Source organism: Phyllostomus discolor, chromosome 3, assembly GCF_004126475.2.
Source record: "Phyllostomus discolor isolate MPI-MPIP mPhyDis1 chromosome 3, mPhyDis1.pri.v3, whole genome shotgun sequence".
Lineage (NCBI taxonomy): Eukaryota > Metazoa > Chordata > Mammalia > Chiroptera > Phyllostomidae > Phyllostomus > Phyllostomus discolor.
In genome coordinates, this window is record NC_040905.2 from 123,962,089 (window position 1) to 123,986,823 (window position 24,735).

A 24,735-nucleotide genomic window follows, 5' to 3' on the forward strand; every position below is an offset into this window, starting at 1 on the left:
TGGATGATCTATCCATTGAAGTCAATGGGGTGTTAAAGTCCCCTAGTTTTACTGTTACTGTCCATCTCTCCCTTTATGTCCATCAATATTTGCTTTATGTATTTAGCTGCTTCTCCGTAGGGTGCATAAACGTTTACAAGGGTTATATCCTCCTGTTGTATGGATCCCTTTATCATTATGTTGTTCTTATTCTCTTGTTATAGCCTTTGTTTTAAAGTCTATTTGTCTGACATTAGTATTGCTGCCCTGGGGTTTTTGTTTGTTTGTTTGTTTGTTTGTTTCCATTTGCATAAAATATATTTTTCCATTCCTTTACTTGCAGTCTGTGTCCTTTGAGCTGCAGTTCTCTTCTAGGTAACACATGTAAGGGTCATGTTTTCTTATCAATTCAACCACCCAATGTCTTTTGATTGGAGCACTTAATCCATTTATGTTGAAAGGGATTGTCCATAGGTACATCATTATTGCAATTTTATTGTTCATATTTTTTATCTTTTCTTCATCTTGAAGAAGTTCCTTTAACATTTCTTGTAACATTCCTTTGGTGGCGATAAACTCCTTTAGCTTTTTCTTTTCTGGAAAGCTCATTGTCTCTCCTTTAATTCTAAAGTATAACTTTTCTGGGTGGAGTAGTCTTGGCTGTAGGACATTGCTTTTCTCCAGTTTGCCTGTTTTGTGCCAGTTGAGAAATCAGCTGCAGGTTTCTGTTGAGAAATCAGCTAACAGTCTTATGGGAGTTCCTTGTACATATCTAACTGCTTTTCTCTTGCTGTTTTTAAGATTCTCTCTCTGTCTTTAACCTTTGCCGGTTTGATTATGATGTGTGTTGGTGTGGGCCTCTTTGGATTCATCTTGTTTGGTTTTCTTTGTGCTTCCTGGGCTTTTATGTATGTTTTCTTCACCAGGTTAGGAAAGTTTTTCACTGCTAGGTCTTCAAATAGGTTCTCAATTCCTTGCTCTCTCTTTTCCTTCTGGTACCAGTATGATGTGAATGTTGTTATGTTTGATATTGTCCCAGAGGTCCCTAACCTATCCTTATCTTTTAAATTTTTTTTTTGCTGTTCCAATTTTGTGTATTCTACTACCTTGTCTTCCAAATTGCTGACTTGATCTCCTACTTCATCTAATATATTATTGATTCCTTCTAGTATGTTCTTCATTTCAGATATTGTATTCTTCATTTCTGACTCATCCTTTTTTATGGTTTCTATCACTGAGTTTATCTGTTCTTCCCATAAGTTCACTGAAAATTTTTATAACCAGCATTTTGAACTCTGTATCTCGTAGATTGCTTGCTTCCATTTTGTTTAGTTCTTTTTCTGGAGTTTTGTCCTGTTCTTTCATTTTAGACATGATTCTTTGTCTCCCCATTTTGGCTGCCTCCCAAAGTTTGTTCCTATGTATAGGTTGATCTGCCACATCTCCCATCTTGGCAGGGTGACCTTACATAGTGTCTTGTGGGAGCCAGTGGCACAGTCTTCCTGGTCACCTGAGTCTAGTGCTCCAGGGTGTGCCTTGTGTGGGTTGTGTTGTAATTGAACCTTAACTGCTATTAGCACTTCAGTGGGTGGGGTTGACCCTCAGGCTGACTGGCTGAGGACTCACAATGGGTACGATGGATGAGCTGTTGTGTGGGGGCTGACCACCCCTGCCAGAGGGGGATTTGCTGTATCTGGGCTCTGGTTGGTTGGTGCCCTGCTGTGTTCTGAAGCCAGCCACTGGGTGTGCTGGTTCTGGGGCCTCTTGGGTGGACTTTCACTGTAGGCCCAGGTCAGCTACTGCCTGTGTCTAGCCTGGACCATCCTGGTAGGAGATACAAAATGATCTGCAGTAATTAGCTGCCTGTGCTGGTTTTTGGAGGCTCCTGAGAGAGGCTCATCTGTAAACCAAGGCCAGCTGCCACTTGTGCCAGGCGTGGGCATGCTTAGCCAAAAGTACAGGGCACATCAAGGTCATCCACTGCTTGTTTGGTTTTGTGAACCTTTGAGAGATTTTAGGAGAGTCCACAGCACAGTCCAAGGCTGGTTGCTTGTGAGGAACCGCTGCTGAAAGAGGCTCAGGCTGGGCATACAAGTTGGGTGGAGTGGGTTCTGAGGGAATCACCATTTATATTCTTCATTTGTATTTGGGGTGGGGTGAGCGGTGTTAGCCAGACTGAAGACAGATTTTGTGCCTGCCTCTGGCTCTGTAGGTGGAGGACTCAACAAAGGAACAGTGGCCTGTGCCAGCATTTTTGTCTTGGAAAAAGCTGCCCCTCCAAAGTCTTCACCCTGAAGCCAGACCATTCAGTTCCTGCTCATATGTCCTGGTGCTTTTTTAGCTGCTACCCCTTCTCTGGAGCTGAAGGGCAAGTGTTTATGAGTAAGTGAGTCTGTGCTCTGCCCTTTAAGAGTACAGGTTGGTTTCCAGGAGCCCTTCATTTTACCTAGATGGAAGCCTTGCTGATTTTCACAGCCAGCTATTGTGGGGACTCCTGGTATTGGTGCTCCAGGCTGAGGAGCCTGGTATGGGGCTGGGACCCCTTGTTCCTTAGGAGGGACCTCCACAGGTGAGATATTTGTCTTGATTCTCAGCCGCCACATCTGGGTGTGTGACCAGTCTGTTTTGAGTTTCTGGCCCTCCTACCAGTCTTGATGTGGCTTATTTATATCCTTAGTTATAGGCAGTCTCCTCAGCTAGTCTTCAGATGGTTCTCAAGGGTGGTTGTTCTATAACTTACTTGTAATTTATGTGGCTGTGGGAGAAAGTGATCACAGTATTTTCTGAATCTCTCTTTTCTATAATAGAGCATGTGGTACACTGGATCATAGATGCAAGTGTTCAATAGTCTACAATTTATCCAAAGCTGGTTTTTTGGGGTTTTTTTTTTTTTTGGATAAGAACAACATTGTTCTAGATTTCTTCTCTGCCATTATAGTTGGCATTCTTCTTTCCTTCTTTTTATAAATTGTTTCATGAAAGTCAGTAGAGATGGAATGAAATGAGGAGATAAAATGGCAGTGCTTGCTAAGCCCACGTAGCAGCCAGAGGACTCCCAGAGACCAGCCTTACTGCCTGTTTGATTCACATCTGTGCCTGGGATGACTTAAAAATCACAACATAGAACTTTAAGTTCTCACTAATAGTCTGAAAAAAAAGAGGCCTGATTCTTATGTAAAAGTACCCAGGCAGACAAAGCCTATTCCCTACAAAAAGATGACCCTTGTATCATGTGCCTCTGATCACTTCAACATTTAGGAGCCCCTAAATTTTATAAGGACTTTTTTCTTAATTCAAACCTTATGTCAATTTTTTCCTACATTTTTTATTAAAATATACATACAGAGAAAAAGCACAAATCCTTAGTATATAGTTCGATGAATTTTTATAAACATACACATGCATCCAACACCCAGATAAGAAATGGGAATTTTATCAGCTGTTCCAGTCACCACTCCCTCTGACCAGAAGTCTAACATCCTAGATTAGGTTAGCCTGTTTTTGAATTTTACATGTATGTAATCACTTATTCAAGTTTTAAACTAACTTTTCAGAATGGTTATTGGGAGTTTTCCTGACTAGAAATGTAATATATGATTATTTTTAAAATTTAGAAAAAAATATAGCTGAAAGCCAAAGTCAACATATATCCCCTCAACCCACAGAAATTTTAAGTGAGACATTTCAGAAAAGTGGTCTTGGAACACACTACTCATGAAGAATGAAAAAATAGTGCAAAACTTGTGAAAATACTAGGATAAAATCCCCCAACCTGTGACTCATTATGGAAATAGACAACTAGGAAACTAGTTGTCAAAGGGTATTTTCTAAATAGAACTACAAGTATGCTTTCAAAGATTGTCAATTTTCAAGTAGTCCTCATAAAAATTGATCAGCCCTGGCTGGTGTGGCTCAGTGGATTGAGCACAGGCCTGCAAACCAAAGCATTGCTGATTTGATTCCCAGTCAGGGCACATGCCTGGGTTGCAGGCCAGGTCCCTAGTGTGGGGTGCATGAGAGGCAACCACACATTGATGTTTCTCTCCCTCTCTTTCTCCCTCCCTTCCCTTTCTCTAAAAATAAATAAATAAAATATTTTTAAAAATTGATCAGTGTTATTTATGTTAGACATCATTTTTAATGTAAGAAAATTAAACTATGAAAAGTAATGATTGACTTTAGAGATGCCTATAGCTTATGTCACTTTTATTTAGTGTTAATCTGAGCAGCTAATTTTTCAAGAATCCAGAGCAAAAATTTTCTCTAGGTGAGAGGGAAGAAAGAAGCTTTGAAGAGTAATGAGATCTGACACCCTCAGAAAAAAAACAGATTCTCCTAAAGTGCCAACAATTATACAAGCCATACAGTCTTGTATTTGTGTTGCTTCTCTTCTTGGAACCTTCGTTATCCCCACAGAAACTAAACCTCCCACTCAAAGTAGTCTGGCCTATAAAACAAATGAAATTGTACCTTTTGTGACAGCACCTATATATACACCTAGAGGATATTATGCTCAGTGAAATAAGTCAGTCAGAGAAAAGACAAATCCCATTTGACTTCACTTATGTGTGGAATCTGAAGAACAGAATAAAAAGTAAACTAATGTACAAAATAGAACCACAGGTATGGAAACATGGAACAGACTGACAGCAGCCAGAAGAGAGAGAGAAGGGGGATGACAGTGGAAAGAAGGAGAAGGGACTAGACAAAGAACATGTATAAATGACCCATGGACATGGACAACAGTGTGGGGACTGACTGTGGGAGTGGGGAGTGGGATTGAGGGAGGAGGGCAAAGGGGGAAAAGTTGGGACAACTGTAATAGAATAGCAATAAAAAATGATAAAGCAGTTTCAAAAGGAAAAAATGAACAAACAAAATTGAAACAGGCTCATAGATAGATGGTTGCTAGATGGGAGAGAGAAGTTGAAGGACTGGGTGAAATAGGTGAAGGGATTAAGAAGTACAAATTGGTAGTTACAAAATAGTCATGGGGATGTAAAGTACAGCATAGGGATTACAGTCAACAGTATTGTAATAACTGTGTGTGGTACCAGGTGTGTACTGGAAATATCCTGTTAGGAACACTTTGTCGAGTATATGATTGTCTAACTACTGATCTGTATACCTGAAGCCAATACAAAATAATATTGAAAGTAAACTGTAATTGAAAAATAATTTTAAAAATTTTGAAAGAACAAAATAATCTGGCCTTTTAAGGTATCCTTTTAAGAACTCATATCTTTGGAAATTGTAAAGCATTTTATGCTTCCTTTACTACATTTATCAATATTCTACTATATATTACACTTATTTGTTTTATTCTTCTCTGCCCCACCTACTCTATTTCCCATGGCAACATTGAAGACTGTTGCTGTTTTTATTCATTGTCTTTCACACGTAGTAGATAATCAATAAATACTTGTTGAAATCAGTATCTTAACAGAGATAATTAGTTTACAGTGCATTTTCAATAATTCCTAAACCATGGGTCTCCACCTCTGTGGAAGGAGCTCTGGGCTCAGAAGATTCAAGGTTAAACCCTTCATTCTATATCAGATAGCTACAGGCTTTAGTCATGTGAATTACCTCTCAGATCCCATTCACTCCATGTATAACAGTGATAAGCATGCTTGCCTGACATTGGAACAGGGATGTTCTGAGGGGAAGAGAGAGTGTGTGTGTATGTGTGTGTACACACACATATATATGACAGTACAAATTGCTGCAGTTTATTCGTGTGTTAAGAATTTTAGTAATAAAATAATCTTAATTCATAAAAAAAATCTTTTCTAGTACTGGAAAACAGATGTTAAAACAAGCCAAGTTTTTAATAGTGAGATTAGAGGTGGTTGTTATTTTCACATTCATGCTTTTTTCCCCTTAAATTTCCTACAGGGTAAATAATATTTTAATCAGGGTAAAGAGGTTTTTCAAAGGTAATAGAAAATATTTCTTCAGTATTGTGGGAGTTCATTTTGATACTAAATTGAGAGGACTTGGGCTTAATCCTTAATATAAGGATAATCCCAACACTGCATAAAAGCCAAATTTCCATTCCATTCCTTAGGCATTTTTAGTTTGGGTTGTGTGTATCTTCCCCCAGGTTCCAGGTCAGGGTTCTGCAATTGCAAATAGGTTTTAACTTAATCCGGTTGGCCTTTCTTTCTCAAACAGTTTGCCTCAGTTGTAAAGATGACCTATTTATAGCTTTTGTGCATAACATAAACCTTGTGCTCATAGTTGAAGTGACCTTCTGTGCAAATTTCAAGACATGTGAGATAACTCAAGGCACTTAAACTTTGATACTCTTGACATTTTTGCTACCCCATGTTCTCCTCTCACTGTCTGCTTAAGTTTCTCCCTTTCCCTTGCTGAATATGGCAAATACTTCTGTACATAAAGTCTTTTTAGCACTTGAATTTTAGGAACTTGGCAGTCCGGTCAGATTCATTTGAGACTGTGTATCAGAGATTCTGAATTGAGGAAACCAGGACATTTGAAGCATATATATGTACTTTTAAATGAAGGGTAGAAATAAGCTAATAATTTGAAGTTTCAAAAATCAAGCCTGTATAGAGTTCTGATTCTATAGACTTTAAATCAGTACTTGCTGAGAGATTTAATAATTTCTGTTTTAAGTTGCTGATCAATTAGGACTACTCTGCTAGGTAACCTATCACAAATTCTTGGAGAAGTGAAAGGTTTTCTAATTAGTTTTAATAATAATAAGATTAAACTCCTACCATATGAAAACAAGCTCCTTGCCATTCTGTGGATTATCTCTTAAAGCCAAGTCCTATGAGACCAAAATATCACAAAGGCTTCCTAAATGGTTTTATTGTGTTTTTGTCACAGGCTGGCTTGCTTGCTTTATTTACTTATTTTAGTTTTTTTATTAATTGATTGATTTAGAAGGAGGGAGAGAGAGAGAGAGAAACATCAATTTGTTGTCCCACTTATTTGTGCTTTCATTTGTTGCTTCTTGTAGGTGCCCTGAGCCTGGGATCAAACCCACAATTTTGGCATATTGGGATGACGCTCTAACAACTGAGCTACCTGGCCAGGGTTATCACAGGCTTTTACATAGCAAACGAGGGGGACTTACTATAGTTTTTCACATAGCCTCTTTGTGCTTAGTTGCATATTGACTTGTTTCCTATATATTGGCCACAACTCTAATTTGAGCATTATCTCTTGAAGAAGGGGCAGCAACTTGAGACCCACATAATAGCTGGTAGGAATTATAAATTACTGTCTTTCAGATTACTGGGGAGTATCAATGTCAGGGGAATAAATACAGAGAAATAATCTGTAAATGGGGTGAGAGGAGAGAGAATTAGTGGCTAATAGGGCCTTTTCCCATGAGGGCTAAAACTAAAGCCCTTCTCAAAACCTTTGAGTCCAGTCCCTGGACACGTCGCAGCTGAGTTTTGCAAAGCACAAGCTGTTGTGAACAGAGGTCTAGAAATGGCCATTCAGGCAGTATTTTTTAGGTCCCTACTATGCATCAAGAATTGTGCTAAATTGACCAAATATATGAGAAGAGTGTTAGAAAGACTATGACATTAACAAGTAAGTAGTTCAGTTGTTTATTATTGTGTTAAGTGTTTTGAGGGAAATTAATTGGGTGCCTTGGGAGAAGACGTCTGAAAAGGCTTTGGAATAGGTTGTTTGAACAGAGACCTAAAGGGTAATCAGGGCTATTGACTATTTTTGTGCCATACAACTCTTTGGATGTGTACTAAGGTTTGTAATGTTCCACTTAGCATACATAGAATTACACAGGGAATCTGTTATTGAATGCCTATCAAAATATTGAAAAAATAAATGTGTGGTTAGTAATATAGGTGTTTCATTATGAAGTACATTAAATATCAAGCTCTAATGGCAATCTAAAAATTACTGTAATTTCAAATAGTGATGGCTGCAACCACTATAGTGAGATATGGAAATATCTATGATTTCTATTGGTGATGAACACCTAAATACCCTTCCTACTTGTGGTGGTTTGTTGCCACCATTCATAATTGAAGGATATGCTAAATTTCAATTAGAAATTAATGAAGATGAAGATGTAACTTTCCCCAAGTTTGCAAGGGCCTCTCAATTCTATCCATGGATCCTAGGTTAACTGCTGGATTAAATGGTGCCAGTGGGAGTGGGGAGAGTAGGGTAAAGGCCTCGAAGGAGGAGGGACAGGGAGTGAGGCATCCCCAAAATTTTAGGGTGAACATACCCTGGAGTATGAAATAAGAAAGACAGTAGCTAACAGATGAAGCTGGTAAACCCATTTAAGATACAGTTGGGGCAGTATTAACACTGAAACAAAAGAGATAACATTAAAGAATTATTGGGGATTTTTTTGTAGGTATAATTGGAATTGTGGTTAAAAATGAAAAGTATTATTTTTTAGAAATATGTAAATATGTATGCTGAAATTAGATAGATTTGCTTTAAAAATGATTGAAGATGCAGAATGTGGGAGAGATGAAACAAGGTTGACTATTGATAATTATTGAAACTGGATGATATGTAGATGGGGGTTTATTAAGCCATTTTCTCTGCATTTATACATGTTTGAAGTTATTCATAGAAAGTTTTAAGGAGTTCCGGCTAAGATGAAGGCGTAGATAGAAACCCTTTGCTTCCTCACACAACCAAAAGGAGGACAACAACCATTCTAAAACCAATAAACAACCAAAAGTGCCAGAAAATCAAACTGCATGGAACTCGAACAACCAAGGAATTAAAGAAAAAATCAGCCAGACTGGAAAGGTGGACCTTTTGGGCAACTCAGAAAAACCACAACAAGGTGGCTGAGGCTGGCTGCCTAGCTCAGCAGAGCTGTGGGGGAGGGACTGACTTAAGGGGAAAACTGGAACTCAGGCTGACTCTGGGCTAAGGCTGAGGTTGCTGCAGTGGAAGATACTTCCAGTCTGACAGGAGAGCCTGTTGGAAAGTGTGCTAGAGACAAGCAGGCAAGCTGCATTGTTCCCTCGCTGGCCCCTCCCCGCCAGGCAGCCCCCAAAGCAACAAAGAGGGTTGCCCTGCCTGAGTGAATACCTAAGGCCCCACCCCCTTACAACCTACCAGCTGCATCAAGGCAAAGAAATATGGCCCAAATGAAAGAACAAAGCAAAACCTCAGGACTAAGGAGGAGATTAGAGGAGATTGTCAGCCTATCTGATGGAGAATTTAAAGCCCTGGTAATCAAAATGCTCACAGAACTGATTGAACTTGGTCGAGAAATGAAAGATACCCAAAATGAAATAAAGCAAAATATTTCAGGGAACCAACAGTGACAAGAAAGAAACCAGGGTTCAAAGCAACGATTTGGAACAAAAGGAAGAAATAAACATCCAACTGGATCAGAAAGAAGAAACAAGAATCCAAAAAAAATGAAGAGAGGCTGAGGATTCTTTGGGACAACCTGAAACATTCCAACATCCAAATCATAGGGGTGCGAGAGGGAGAAGAGCAAGAGCAAGAAGTTGAAAACTCATTTGAACAAATAATGAAGGAAAAGTTCCCCGATCTGGCAAAGGAAATAGACTTCCAGGAAGCCCAGAGAGTCCCAAAGAAGTTGGACCCGAAGAGGAACACACCAAGGCACATCATCGTTAAGTTACCCAAGACTAAACACAAAAAGAAGATCCTAAAAGCAGCAGGAGAGAAGGAGACAATTACCTACAAAAGAGTTCCCATAAAGCTATCAGCTGATTTCTCAAAAGAAGCCTTACAGGCAAGAAGGGGCTGGAAAGAAGTATTCGAAGCCATGAAAGGCAAGGAACTACATCCAAGATTACTCTATCGAGCAAAGCTATCATTTAGAATGGAAGGGCAGCTAAAGTGCTTCCCAGATAAGGTCAAGTTAAAGGATTTCACCATCACCAAGCCCTTATTATATGAAACATTAAAGGGACTTATCTAAGAAAATGAAGATCAAAAATATGAACAGTAAAATGACAACAAACTCACAACTATCAACAAATGAACCTAAAAGAAAAGAAAAACAATGCAAACAAAAACTAAGCAAACAACCAGAACAGGAACAGAATCAGAGAAATGGACATCACACAGAAGGAGTTCAGTGGAGAGGGGGAAGGCGGGGGAAAGGTATAGGGAAGAAGAAGCATAATTAGTAGGCATAAAATAGATGGGAAGAGGTAAAAAATGGTATAGGAAACAGAGGACTCAAAGAACTTATATGTACAACCCATGGACATGACCTAAGGGGGGGTGGTGGATGCTGGAGGGTTGGGGAGGGCAGGGCGGAGGGAGGATAAAGGGGGAAAAATTGGGAAAACTGTAATAGCATAATCAATAAAAAATACTTTAAAAAAAGAAAGTTTTAAAATGTAATAGATAAGATTAGCCATCTGTAGAGAGTCTGTATTTGGGTGGACTGAGAATTTAGGAAGAAGCTCTCGAGGTTAAGGTAACTGGTATGTAATTTCAGGGGATTATGATTCTAAAAACATATAAAAATATAACATGGTGGGAATGCTGCTGTGATACAGTTAATGTATAGCCCAATCTTAGTGAATAGCTGCAACTAAACTAAGAGGGAAATGGTAAGATTAAGTTTAAGAATTATTGTTTATCCAAGTGAAAGCTTCTATCTCCCAGACCCAGGAGAAAGACACCGAGGAAGGGGAGACTTCCAGGGTTTTCTACTTCCAAGATCAGCCTTTCTCTGATAAGTGTGATCCATGGACCATTTGTACTATCATCACCTGATTTTTGGCTAAAAATGCAGAATCTTGGCTTTACCCCAATCTCACTGAATGAGAATTCTAAGGGAAAGGGCCCAGGTTCCTATATGTACTTCAGTAAATCCTCAGATGAATCTTACCATATGTAAAGTTTGAAAAATGGAACTGTAGATAAAGATAACAATAGCTACCTCTTATTGTCTTATTGAGCAGTTTTTTGTATGCCAGATACCATGCTGAACCCTTTACATCTGTTAATCTCACAGCACTCATAAGGTAGATAAATTAATCTCACCTTAGAAAAAGTTACTTGCTAAATGTCAGCCAGTTAGAAATGGCAAGGTGGGACCTCAAAGCAAGTTCTTATCCCAAAGCTTGTGTTTTTGGCTACTATGTCACTGCCTCCCATCAGGCCATCTCTTTTTTCTGAGCCTTCACCCACCCAAAGGCTTCTGTGGGAACTGGCCTCTCACCTGCCCTCTATGGGGCAGGTGTGTAGGTCTGTCCTACAGAGGACAGGAATATTTCAGTTTCTGGGCAGGAACAGCTCCTGTTGTAAATTAATATTTAGTGTATGGCCATGGATTAGCCTTTTATGTTGTTGTGGATCGGTCCCAAAGAGCACTTTAGACCTAATACTTGATATAAAGTAGCTTGGAAAATTTCTGCAACCATTATATATTTTCCTGTGATTCTAAACCTTTTTTCTAGTATTCCTAAGAGATTAACACATTCCTATACAGGAATCTGCTATGACATTGCTAGTCAGAGGACAAGACTAAGGGCACCCTCCTGCAGTTCTGAAAAGGCTTCCCCCAAGAGACTCAATGGTTGGTGTTCCAGGGACCAGGAGAGCTGGAGGGGCTGAGGGAGTGAAGAATAAGAACAGACTTCACAGGGGCCATGTGCTGTGCTGCTTACCTCATTTCATTAGCACCTACAAACTAGGTGCAAACTGGTCTACAACCTCTTTTGTTCAATTCCAAATTCAAGGCTTATAAAACAAGATTTTTTTTTTCTTAAGTTTACAGCAAAAATTGTGGGGGGGGCAGCAAACCCTGATCTAAACTGATGTGAGACTGTTTATAATCAATATTATTCATACTTTTAGATGCAGAAATAGTAATGCTTAATTACAGGGTGCTACCAGACCTCACTGGGGTGTTATAAAGCGTGTGGGTGGATTGTGCCATGTAGTCTTTCTAAAGTTTAAAGAATTTTCTGAAACACTTTTGACCCTAAGAATTTAGATGAGAAAGATGAAGTTATGAGAGCTGTTTACTCAACACATTGCTCCCAAGTTATGTGACCAGAGTTGAAGAACAGGCTGTGTGTGTTTTTTCAGCTCTGCCACACTACTGTTTAAAGAGCTCATTGGGATTGTTTATCCCACTATTTGAAGAGTTGGTTAGTTTTGCAAATGCTTGTATAGTTGTGTAAAAAGCCTCAGGAAGCCCTGGCTGGGTGGTTCAATTGGTTGAAGCATCATCCCATACACCAAAAGTTTGTGGGTTTGATCCAGGGCATATACCTAGGTTGCAGGTTGAATCCCTGATTGGGGCGCATACAAAGAGGCAACTGATCAGTGATTCTCACATCAATGTTTCTCTCTCTCTAAAATCAATAAACATATCCTCAGGTGAGGATTTTTTCTAAAAGCCTCAAGAAAAGTGTTTTTAAAGTTATATATACTATTTCAGTGTCTTCAGGTAGAACCAAGTAGGAAATCAAAGTAACTTAACACTGAGGCATTATTGTGATACTTCTCTGTCCTCGACCATTTAGAAAGCAGTATTAGCAGCACCAAAATAATCTGGCAAATTTTTCATAAATAAGGATTATGGTGATAACATTCTCACAGAATTAAAAATAACAAGAGCCTTTGAATTATAAACTAAAATATCTCTTTGCAGTTAAATTAATAATATGCCTTATCCCCCACCCCCATTTTTTTCCACAAAGGCTCACTTAGAGAAAAAAAACATTTTTCAAGTGAAAATCATCTGAAATCCTCCACTTCAGGCTTTCTTCTTTCTGTAAAACATGAAACTTTTGCTTAAACATTGATTGTATGTTCCATATTTTTTCTCTTGTGGGATTGTCATTTCTCACTGGCTTTCCCTGTTGGATATGAATTTTATGTGTGTTACGTGCTTTGTAGGGTTTGCCCAACCTCACTGACACACAGGGTGTTGGTGAGCACTGGGGAAACTAAGCATATAAAGCATGACTTGTACTTACCTGCTATTAGGACAGGCAGTTCAGTTAGGATTTAAAGTCTTCTCTTCACTAAATTAACCTGTGCTATTGTGGGTATAATAAAAATTACATATTTATTCTTTGTCTCCAGTTCCTGACATATAGCTCATAAAACCCCTGAAATAGGATAGGATATGGACTGGTTGCCAGAAGAAAGCTAGAACTCTCAACCCAGCTCCAGCCTCTGGGAAGGGAACAGGGACTAGAGACTGGTGATTATTTAATCAGTCATACCTTTATACTGAGGCTTCAATAAAACTGAAACGAGGCCGAGGGAGTTTCTGGGTTGGTGAACACACTGATGTGTGGGAGAGTAGTACGTCTGGAGAGGGCATGGAAGCTCTGCCACACATCCAGCCCCACATCTTGCCCAGTACATCTCTTCCAGTTGGTTGTTCCTGAGTTGATTCCTTTTTTAAAAAAATATTTCTTTATTTTACTTTATTTATTTTTAGAGAGGGAAGGGAGGGAGAAAGAGAGAGAAACATCAATGTGCGGTTGCTGGGGACCATGGCCTGCAACCCAGGTATGTGCCCTGACTGGGAATCAAACCTGCGACACTTTGGTTTGCAGCCCGCACTCAATCCACTGAGCTATGCCAGCCAGGGCTTGATTCCTTTATAAATAAACCAGTAAATGTAAGTAAAGCAATTTCCTGAGTTCTGTGAGTTCTTGTAGCAAATTATTGAACCTGAGGGGAGGTCATGGGAACCCCCAAAGTATAGCCAGTTAGCTGAAAGCACAGGCAGCCCCTGGGACTTGCAACTGGCATCTAAAGTGCGAGCATTTTTGTGGGACTGAACCCTCATGATCTGTGGGGTCACTAATGCCAGGAAGTTCATGTCAGAATTGTGTTGCATGACACCCAGTGGTGCTGAAAGGCAGCAGGTGTCTCATCTGTTTAGTGTGTAACTGATCATACATAACCACCTTCTCTTACAGTACCTGACCAAGCAGGTGGAGCTTCTGCGACAGATGAATGAGCAGCATGCGAAAGTTTATGAGCAGTTAGATGTCACAGCAAGAGAACTGGAAGAAACAAACCAAAAGCTTGTTGCTGACAGCAAGGCCTCACAGCAGAAGATTCTGAGGTAAACTTTCTACAATCCATCAAGGAAGCCCTGGGCAGGAGTCATTGAGTATAAAGTAGAATAGATCATGGCTGTTGCGGGTTTGGGTCAGTATGGGGTAAGGTTTAATTTAATTCTTTATGAAGAATAGAGATTAGGTAGCAATCTTTTCCAATTAAGAAAGCCCAGTTTGAGTGGCTGAGAACTAATCTCTCCTCACTGCAGTGCCCTCAATTTCATATGACAAGTAGCAATCAGCCTCTGTCTATCATCCCTCACAGTCTGACTGAAACAATCGAGTGCCTGCAAGCCAACATCGATCACCTCCAGAGCCAAGTGGAGGAGTTGAAGTCATCTAGCCAAGGGAAGAGGAGCCAGGGGAAATGTGACCAGAAGTCAGCACCCAGCTTCTCGTGTCTGAAAGAGCTCTATGACCTGCGCCAGTAAGAGCCCACCTTCTGTAGCATGTCCTGGTGGAGGTGTCTCTACACACATGCCATCTGCATTCCTGTAGCTTCAAAGTACATTTAAGAAATGCCACTTGGCTATTAGATCACCAGTGGTTTGAGCAAAACCACTTAAACATGCAAATTATACAGTTCTTGGGTATTAGTAATTCCATGAAAAACTCATTTTCTAAAGTCTTAGGAGCATTTATTTCTATGCTCTTAATGTGTTTAAATTTGTTTAAAATAAAATGCAGCACTTCTGATAGACCACAAATTTGGGGGTTGTATTTCACATTAGAATGAAGAAAAAATTGAAATTGCAGTAAAACAAAAATCCCGGTGAATGGTTTTTGTGCCTGCAAAAATGCCTTTATAATTTAGTTATGAGATTGAATTTCTATTTAAGTACTATTCATTGAGCACCTGCTGTGTGTCAGGTGCTGTGCTGGACATGAAAAGTAGTGAGGAGAACAGACAGTTCCTGCTTTCCCTCATGGGGCTCTCCATCCTGTGAGAGGCAGGTGAGCACATTGTCACACAGGACCCTGAACAGGAGAGAGGCCTGTGTTTGCTGGGTCTCACCCTTGGGTTTATTGGTTCTTCAGCTCACCTGTGCAGTTTTTCAACTGCAATACAAGGGATTCCTTCAGGCCTACATCAGAATCTCTGGGTGTGGGTAAAAAGCTGCTAGGTGATTCTGATGTGCTTTCCTGGTTAAAAATCACTGCAGCGATGGTTCTCAGCCTTGGCTGCATGTTATAAACCACATGGAGAGCTTGGGAAACCCCCAAATCCAGGTGGCAAACCAGCTAGGTCCCAAGGGTGGGGGGACCCAGGAGTCAATAATTTTTAGGACTACCCTGGAGAGTCTAATCTAACCAAGGTTGGGGACCTCTGGGCTACTCCCACTCCTTGGAGAGATAGCAGTTGACTATCTCTGTTTGCTGGGTCTTGGGAGTGGGTGTTCTGGAGCACTTTCAATGTTTAAGAAAAATTAGTCTTAAAAATTTTGTTTCAAACATGTTTTATTTGCCCACCTCACACAATTTTAGCCACTGCTGTAGTGAGGAATAGGCAAAAATTCAGTCCCTGTTACAGCTCCTTGAAAACATTTAGTTGAAAAAAAATCACTACTCTTCTGCTCTTCGTTCTCTGTCACCTGTGTAATATGTTCTTTCCATATTTTTTTGTAGACACTTCGTGTATGACCACGTGTTTGCAGAGAAGATCACTTCCTTGCCAAGTCATCCAAGCCCCGAGGAAGAGGAAAACAAGCACTTGAAGAATGCAGTGAGGACACTGCAAACACAGCTGAGCCTGGAGCGGCAGAGGCGGGGAGGCCTGGAAGAAGAGTATGAGCTTGTGCTGAAGGAGAATGATGAGCTGCAGCAGCAGCTGGGGGCCGCTAGCGATTACCGGGCCCGGGCGCTGGAGCTGGAGGCTGAGGTGGCTGAAATGCGGAGGGTGCTGCAGTCGGAGCGTCCCTTCATGAATGGGGTTGAGAAGCTGGTGCCAGACTCCCTGTTGGTCCCTTTCAAGGAACCTGACCAGAGCCTGCTGGAGGAGATGCTGCTAACCGTGCCGGAGACCCAGCGTAGGCCCCTCAAGCGCAGCAGCAGTGAAACGGTGCTCAGTAGCTTGGCAGGTGGTGATATTGTGAAGGGCCATGAGGAGACCTGCATCCGAAGGGCCAAGGCTGTGAAGCAGAGGGGTGTGTCCCTGCTGCATGAAGTGGACACTCAGTATAGTGCCCTGAAGGCCAAGTATGAGGAGCTGCTGCGGAAATGCCAGCAGGAGGGGGACTCACTGTCCCACAAAGCTGTGCAGACTGCCAGGGCTCCAGCCAGGGACCCAGCTGCCAGGGATCTGACCATCACTGGCACCCCCGAGCTTGCCTGTTCCCCCAGCAGCACACCGCCTCCTGAATATAAAGCGCTTTTTAAGGAGATATTCAACTGCATCCAAAAGACTAAGCAGGAGATCCAGGAGCAGAGAACGAAATTTCGCACTCTCCCCTCTCCTTCCTAGTGGGCTTCCAGCTCCCCTGCTCATTTCCTGTCTCCCATTACCCCTCCCCCAATCAGACATATGTTTGTAGAGCCCAAAGCCTGAAGCTGCTCAGCACGCTTTGCCTACTTAGCAAGTGTGTGTGTACAGCAAGGAGAGGATGATGGCTCCTGGTATCAGTTCCCTAACCCAGTTCCCTTTAAGCCCCTCGGGAAGTAGTATGACAAACTGGCCTCTGGCTGGTGCACTGATTAGGCTGCCATTTCATGAGAAGCCCCAGAAGCAGTGGGGGCCGAATTGTGCTCCTAGACAGGTAGGCCTGGAGTTTCCATAGGATGCAGTTATTTATATGCAGTGCATAGCATATCCTGGAAAAAGTGAGGTTGAAACTAAGCTGAGGCACTCCCTGCTGCCTTTGTGCTTAACTTCTTGAAGCTGTGGAAGTCAGCTGCCACTTGAACAGTCTTCACAAACCGTGTTGGATACTTTGAATTCATTAACGAGAACATTCAGGAGACAGTAAAGGTCTGATCCAAAGAAACAGTATTAACAAATATTCCACAACTTTGAGTTTTGATTGCTACCAGTTGACTGTGACAGGTAATCCTAACAGATCTAAACCCACTGAATACACCCCTGAAAGGTGAGCTCTGCTTGAACAGAGTTAGCCTGTGGGCTCCAACGGCCTCCACCCTACATCCAAACATCTACGCGCAAAGTACAGTGGTTAGGATAGCTAAATACACACATCTTTTCTTTTCTTAAAATTCAAACAAAGGGGACCAACCTCTCCTGTGCTATCTGACCCAAATGACCTGCTCAGTTCCTGCTGCTCCTGTCAATGGTTGGACTTGACTGCCAGAATTCCTGTCTACTGCTTTATTGAACAGTATTGGCGTTCCAACTGTGGAAATAGTTTCCTTGAACTTGCATACTTGCATATGTTAATTTAAAACTATTTAAGAGAGCTGAGGATCCAGTAATTGTATATATTTTTCTAAAAACCAAATAAAGCTGCCTGTGAAAATGAACAAATGGATCTATTGCTTATTAATTTAAGCTTAAGCCATTTCACTGTTATAACCAATTATCCACTCTTTTTTTCTCCCAACAATATCTTTAGGAAGATTTGGTAGTGGTTCTTTTTTCCATTTTGTTTAAATAGGTTCTTGGGATTGTGTAATAGCACCAATTCTCAGGTGGATAAGTGTTGGTTAACATTACTATATGATTTTAAAACATTTTTGAATTTATATACTCTAATTTTTCACTATTTTAGGAGTATCAGACTTGATTTTGAATTAATAGCATCTGACTAGTTGATTCTCAAAACACTTGCTCATTCTATTATAGGAAAGAAACCTTTCAATATTCAAACATTAAATGACCATTGAATCTAAATTAGTTTTGCTTTTGGATTATTTAAGTTTTAAAAATGTGGGTTAAGGTATTTTTCAAAGAGTTTGTAAAGTTAGTTATTTTCCCTGACCTCCCAACCCATCTCCTCCCCAGAATCAACTAGTTATATTTCTTATATATTCCAAAATATTCTATGTATACATTACTACACAAGTATGTATATGACCCATAGTTTAAACAAAGAAGAGTATACTATCAGCACTTGCTGCATCTGCCATTTTTACTAAACTGTGTATCTTTGAAATCATATATATTTATCTGACCATCTACATTCTTTATGATAGCTGGATAGTATTCCAGTATACATACACACACATACTCCCTGGTGGGTTGATTGTGTCTAGTCTTTGCTACTATGAAAAGAATCTAACAAAATAACAATCTTTGTTCCTTTTTGTCTTGACAATTCTTTGATCCATCTGAATTCATTTCTTGTATTTCTTATGGTAAAAATATACATAGTATAACAATCTTAATTATCTTTTTAAATATTTATTTTTAGAGGGGAAAGCGAGGGCAAGAAATATCAGTGTGTGGTTTCCTCTAATGCACCCCCTACTGGGGATCTGGCCCACAAGGTAGGCATGTGCCCTGACTGACAGTCAAACTGGCAATGCTTTGGTTCACAGGTCATCACTCAATCCACTGAGCCACACCAGCCAAGGCCAAATTAATTATCTTTAAGTGTACAGTTCAGTGGTAGTAAATACATTCACATTTTTGTGAACCATTACCACCATCCATCCCCATAATTCTCTTCATCTTTAAAATTGAAATTCTTCCCCCATTAAACAGTAACTCCCCATTCTCTGCTTCACCCACTGCATGGCAACCACCATTGTACTTTCTGTCTTTATAAATTTGGCTACTCTAAGTACCTCATAGAAGTGGAATAAAACAGTTTTTGTTTTTTTGTGATTGCTTTATTTCACTTAGCATAATGACCTTGTGTTTCACCCATGTTGTAGCATGTTGCAGAATTTTCTTTTAAGGCTGAATAATATTCCATTGTATGTATATACTACGTATTGTTTATTCATCCATCGGCAGATACTTGAGTTGCTTCCATGTTTTAGCTGTTGTGATGAATGCTATTGTGAACATGTGTCCAAATATTTCTTCAATATGGTAGTTCTATTTTTAATTTTTTTAGAAATCTCCATGATGTTTTCCACAGTGGCTGCACCACCTTACATTCCCACCAACAGTGCACGTGGATTCTCATTTCACCACATCTTTGCCAACACATTTTCTGGGTTTTTTTGATAGTAGCCATTGTAATGGGTATGAGATGGTATCTCATTGAAGTTTTGATTTCCATTTCCCTAATGATTAGTGCTGTTGAACATATTTTCATGTACTTATTGGCAATTTGTATGTTGTCTTTTGATAAATGTCTGTTCAAATCCTTTGCCCATTTTTGAATCAGGTTGTTTTCTTGTTGAGTTTTAGTTCTCTATATAGTCTGGATATTAATCCATTATCGGATAATATGATTGGTAAATATTTTCCTCCATTCTGTGGGTTGCCTTTTTACTCTGTTGATAGTGTCTTTTTCATGAATAAACTTTTTAATTATAAGAGTTTCATTGTTTTAGGTCTTATATTGAGGTCCTTGATCCACTTTGAGTTAGTTTTTTTATATGATGTTAAGTAAGGGTCCAACTTCATTCTTTACTATGTGGATATCCAGTTTTCCCACCATCGTTTGTTGAAAAGACTGTTATTTCCCCCATTGAATGGTCTTGGGAGCCTTGTCAAAAATAATTTGGCAATATATGTAAGGGCTTATATATGGCCTCCCTATACTATTCCATTGGTCTGTATGCCAATACCACAGTGTTTTTGTTATTGTAGCTTTGTAATATGTTTTTAAAAAAAGAATGTGAGTCCTCCAGTTTTGTTTTTCTTTTTCCAGATTGTTTTTCACCAGACTACAGTAGCTCAGTTGGTTGGGCATCATTCTGCAAAGCAAAAGGTCTCTGGTTTCATTCCTGGTCAGGGCACCTGCGTAGGGTGTGGGTCAGTCTCCAGTCAGGGTACATGGGAGAGAGGCTACTGTCAATGTTTCCCTCCCTTTTTCCCTTCCCCTTTCTCTCAATATAAGTAAATAAAATCTTTTAAAAAAAAGAAATTTAGCCCTGCTGCTGTGGCTCTGGATTAATTAAGTGCCTCTGGCATACCAAAGGGTTGCCAGTTTTATTCCCAGTCAGGGCACATACCTAGGTCCCCAGTGGGGGGTGCATGAGAGACAACCACACATTGATGTTTCCCTCTCTTCAACTCTCTCTCTAAAAATAAATAAATAAACCCTATTAAAAATTTAAAAATTTTAATAAATTTCAAAAAGATTGTTTTGGACTTCCAGTCAAAATGGAGGTATAGGTACACAGACTGCCTAGCACAACCACATCAAAATTACAACTAAACTAGAACAACCATCACTCAGAGCTATCAGAAATCAAGTTGAATGGAAGTCTGACAATCATGGAATTAAAGGAACCACATCCATCTAAGCTGGGAGGAGGGGCAGAAATACGGAACAGGCTTGTCCCACATCCACATGTGGTGGATAAAAAAATTGAGAGTAATAACTCAGGAGTGAGGAGTTTCAGCCCCATACCAGGCCAACCAGCCCAGGGTTCCTGTGCCAGGAAAATGAGTCCCCATTACTTCTAGCTGCAAAAACCAACAGGGATTGAGTCAATGGAAGAAGCTTGTGGAGTTACAAGCAGTTGCTCTTAAATAACCCCCACACAGACTTCCTCAGACTCACTCCATCTGAGATCCAGCACTAGGGTAGCAGCTTGAAAGGCACCAGTGACATAGAGTGAGGAAATGAAGTGTCTGACATCAAGGTGAGAGCTGGGGGACAGCATTCTCCCAGACAAAAAAGTGGGCAGAGGTCATTGTCCTTTTTCTGACTCTCCCCCCACAGAGCCGCAGAGCTGGCATGCTGGTGCCATATCTTGAACCTGCCTAACACTGTTTGCCCTGTGATGGTGATCCCCTGAGGCTCCATCACATCCAACTTATGGGCCTATCCAATCTATTAACAGTAGTTTTTCCCTAAGAATGGCTGGCCTTGGCTCATGATTCATAACTTTCTAAATCCTCTCAAACAAGCAACGGCCAGCATCAATTAGCCCCCAGCACCCCTACCTCTTGCTGAGTGGCCCCAAGCCTGGCACTGGCAACAACTAGCCTAGGCTCACAGTTTGGCTTCGCCTCACTGGGGTGCCTTCTCACAGAAGGAGAACAGAAAGAGCAATAAATTGGAAATCTAGTTGAAAAAACAATGAAAGAAAACTTCTGTAATTTGGTGAAGGAAATAGACATGCAAATCCATGAAGCCCAGAATCCCAAACAAGATGGATACAAAGAGGCCCTCTCTAAGACAAATCATAATTACAATGCCAAAGGTTAAAGATAAGAGGATCTTAAGAGCAGCAAGTGAAAAAAGCAAACTACAGGGGGAATTCCCATAAGACTGTCAGCTGATTTCTCAATAGAAACTTTCACATGCTAGAAGGGACTGGCAGAAATATCCAAAGTCATGAACAAAGTGAGAACATACAGACAAAATTATGCTACCCGGAAAAAAAACTATCATTTAGTTGCAAAGGGCAGAGAAACGTGCTTCCAAACAAGGAAAAGCTAAAAGAGTTTCACCATTACCAAACCAGCATTATATGTATGTTAAAGGTTCTTATTTGAGAAAAGAAGATCAAAACTATAAAAACAATGAAATGACAATAAAACATATTATCAACAACTGAATTTAAAAAACAAAGCAAACAAGACCAGATCAGAACATGGATACATAGAGCATTTTGATGGTTTTCCAGACAGGAGAGGGGTGTTAGGGAATGGCTGAAGAGCTGCGAGGATTAAGAAGTACAAACAGTTTTTTCTCTACTGTTACAGAGGAAATGAAGACTAGAAGAGCAAGGTAGTCAGAGCAAGCGTTTTCTCAACACCGTAGGGGCTGTAGATACCTTGTGTTTGAACTCTCTTACTTTCAGTTTGTCCCTTTGAAGTCATTTCCCCTTTGGGATGGATGCAGGCCAAAACCTGTGATGGAAGTTGGAGATCCTTCAGTGAATACACAAGATTTGGTTTACATAGAGATTGTGAGAAGATGTTGGGTAGGGCGGGAGCAGAGCCCAGTTCTCCCTGTGCCCAGCTGGAACATTTAGCGGATCTTCTGAGGAAACAGAGTGAACAGTCAGTGGAATTCCCAGCTTATATGAAGTTTGGAGGCCAAAAATTGCAGAGGACATTGAAAAACTGACAGTGGGGAAATGTGCTGGGACAGTAGGTCCCTGGAATCTGCACATGTCCTAGGCATTTGGCCGCCCCTTGGCTAGACGCCTGCCATAGGATTCCAAGGAGGAGAGTTAGATCACCCAGCTCCCTCCCCTACCAGAGCAGGGAGGGCAGCCAGGCACTAGGAGGGACCTGAATGTGTGGAACTCACTGTGGGGAATAGAGAGAAAGTGGGAGACACACAGAGGTGGTACACATCCACTGGGACTGTAGACACCAGCACCAGAGAAACTGGGGTGCCGGGCAAACTACTGGAGAAGGGAGGACTTGGGCCATGTGGACTCTGACTTGGGTAGTCTCTGGGACTGGTTGGAAAGTTGGGCTGCATGAAAAGTCATGCACTTGTGAATGAGCGGTGGGCAGCTGCTTTGTGAGGAACTCGTGAGCAGCAGCTGGGTCCCCAGAAGGGTGATTTGAGTTGTGCATGCCAGAGGCTGAGTGGAACAGTGTGTTCGACATTCCACTCCTGCTGTGTGCCAGAGACTGAGTGGCTGACTTGAACCTGGCAGTGTACTAATGAGCTGGGCCAGAGGCTGGGGCCACTGTGAATATTGCAGCACAGACTTGGTCCCCATCCTCTCAAACCATAGGAAACGAGAAAAGCAAAGCTCAGCACCAATCTTCCTGTGGCATCTAGGAAGACCAGCAGAAACTGCCTGGAATAGCTTTAAAGTCAGCAAGAGGCTTATTATTATTAATATTTTTCTTTTTTCTTTTTCAAAGTATTTATACCATTTTTAAAAAGATTTTATTTATTTTATTTTTAACAGATTTATTTATTTTAAAACAGGGGAAGCAAGGGAGAAAGAGGGAGAGAAACATCAATGTGTGGTTGCCTCTCATGCGCCCCCCAACTGGGGACCTGGCCCGCAACCCACGCATGTGCCCCGACCAGGAATCCAACTGGCAACCCTTGCATTCACAGGTCGGCACTCAATCCACTGAGTTATACCAGCCAGGGCTATTATCAATATTTTTCTTTTTCGCCCTGGCTAATGTAGCTCAGTGGATTGAGCGCAGGCTGCGAACCAAAGGTCGCAGGTTCGATTCCCAGCCAGGGTAACATGCCTGGTTGGCAGGCCATGACCCCCAACAACCGCACATTGATGTTATCTCTCTCTCTCTCTCTCGCTCTCTCTCTCTTTCCCCTCCCTCCCTCCCTCCCTCCCTGTCCTCTCTAAAATAAATAAATAAAGTCTTAAAAAATATATTTTTCTTTTTCATTCCTCTCTTTTTTTCCCTTTTTTTTTCTTCCCCCCCAAGTGAGACAATAAGACATGGAGTTACAAAGGGTCCAGAGACAGATCCAAAGGGGGAGCACAAGGCTAAACTCCCAAAATTGAGGAACTGAGACAAATGTCACTTTGCTATCCTGTAGAGCTGGCATTTTATTGTTTATGTATATTATTATAATTTTTTCATTATTTTTTACCACTTTTATTAGTATTTTCTTTTATTTCTCTTATGTTTAGTTTCCTCATTTTATTTCCCTGTTTAGTTGCATCATTTGACTGGTTTTCCTTATTCTCCTCCTTATTGTATTTATTTTTTCCTCCTCTTACTTTACTCATGTGCCAATAACACTACTGTTGATTAGGTACTTTCTATTCTGGTTATCCAAATCACAAAGTTCATGTCATATTATTGTTGTTCCAGTACTATTGTAAATAATTGTTGTTCCATACAATTGTACATACTACACAACAACCCTCCCTGATCTTAGCCCACTTCATTTCAATCCTGAGCATTATTATTGTTGTGGTTAACTCTATTCTGTCTCATACTATGCCTACTTTCTATCCTTTACTCTCAGTATATCTCATCATCTAACCTCGCACAAGCACTCTGTTTTCTGGATTCAGCTCACAATCCTCCTTCCTTATAACATGAGTGTTATCTCTCTATTACCTTTTATAAAAATTGGCTGGTCAGATGAAATATCACAGTTAACACTATACTTACCCAAAGAATCTCGTATCGCTTATCTACTTGCTGGTACTTTAAATCCCATAAAATACTCTCCTGCTATCTTAATCCATTTTGCCTACCTCCTGCCACTGGTCACATACAAGAATAGGTGAGAGCTGTGAACATCAGTATACCTGCTGGGAGGACAGAAACACCAACAAAGGAACACCAAAAGGTAAAAACCCAAGTACAACAAGAAAGCTCACACAAACAGAAGAAGAGAAGAAAGGGAAAGGGTAAACCTAGAGTGTCCAGACAAGAAGATCAAAGAGATTACAGCACTGAACCCTGTAGAAATTCCTACCATAGAAGTTCATCCTACAAAGACAGTTAGTAAAGTGAAACATCAGGAAGTGCAAAAACAAACAAAAAAGAGTCACCTAAAATGGGGGAGACAAAAAAAAAACAAACACATACTGAAATCAAAAGGAATGGACGACTCCCCACTAAAAGAGCTAAACTAAATGGATGGTAACCAAACTATCAGATATAGAATTCAAAATAATGCTTATAAGATGCTCAAGGAACTCACAGACA

The 24,735-nt window shown here is 40.6% G+C and overlaps 1 protein-coding gene across 1 annotated transcript in view; it reads left to right on the plus strand.

Moving 5' to 3' along the window:
• Positions 1 to 18,375, plus strand: part of CDR2 (cerebellar degeneration related protein 2) — a 31,746-nt gene extending 13,371 nt beyond the window's left edge. The window contains exons 3-5 of the mRNA XM_028529787.2: positions 13,899 to 14,047; positions 14,308 to 14,469; positions 15,669 to 18,375. Of these exons, the coding sequence (XP_028385588.1) occupies positions 13,899 to 14,047; positions 14,308 to 14,469; positions 15,669 to 16,503 (1,146 nt within the window). The 3' untranslated portion in view covers positions 16,504 to 18,375. The remainder of the gene's footprint in view (positions 1 to 13,898; positions 14,048 to 14,307; positions 14,470 to 15,668) is intronic.
• Positions 18,376 to 24,735: the final 6,360 nt, after the last annotated feature.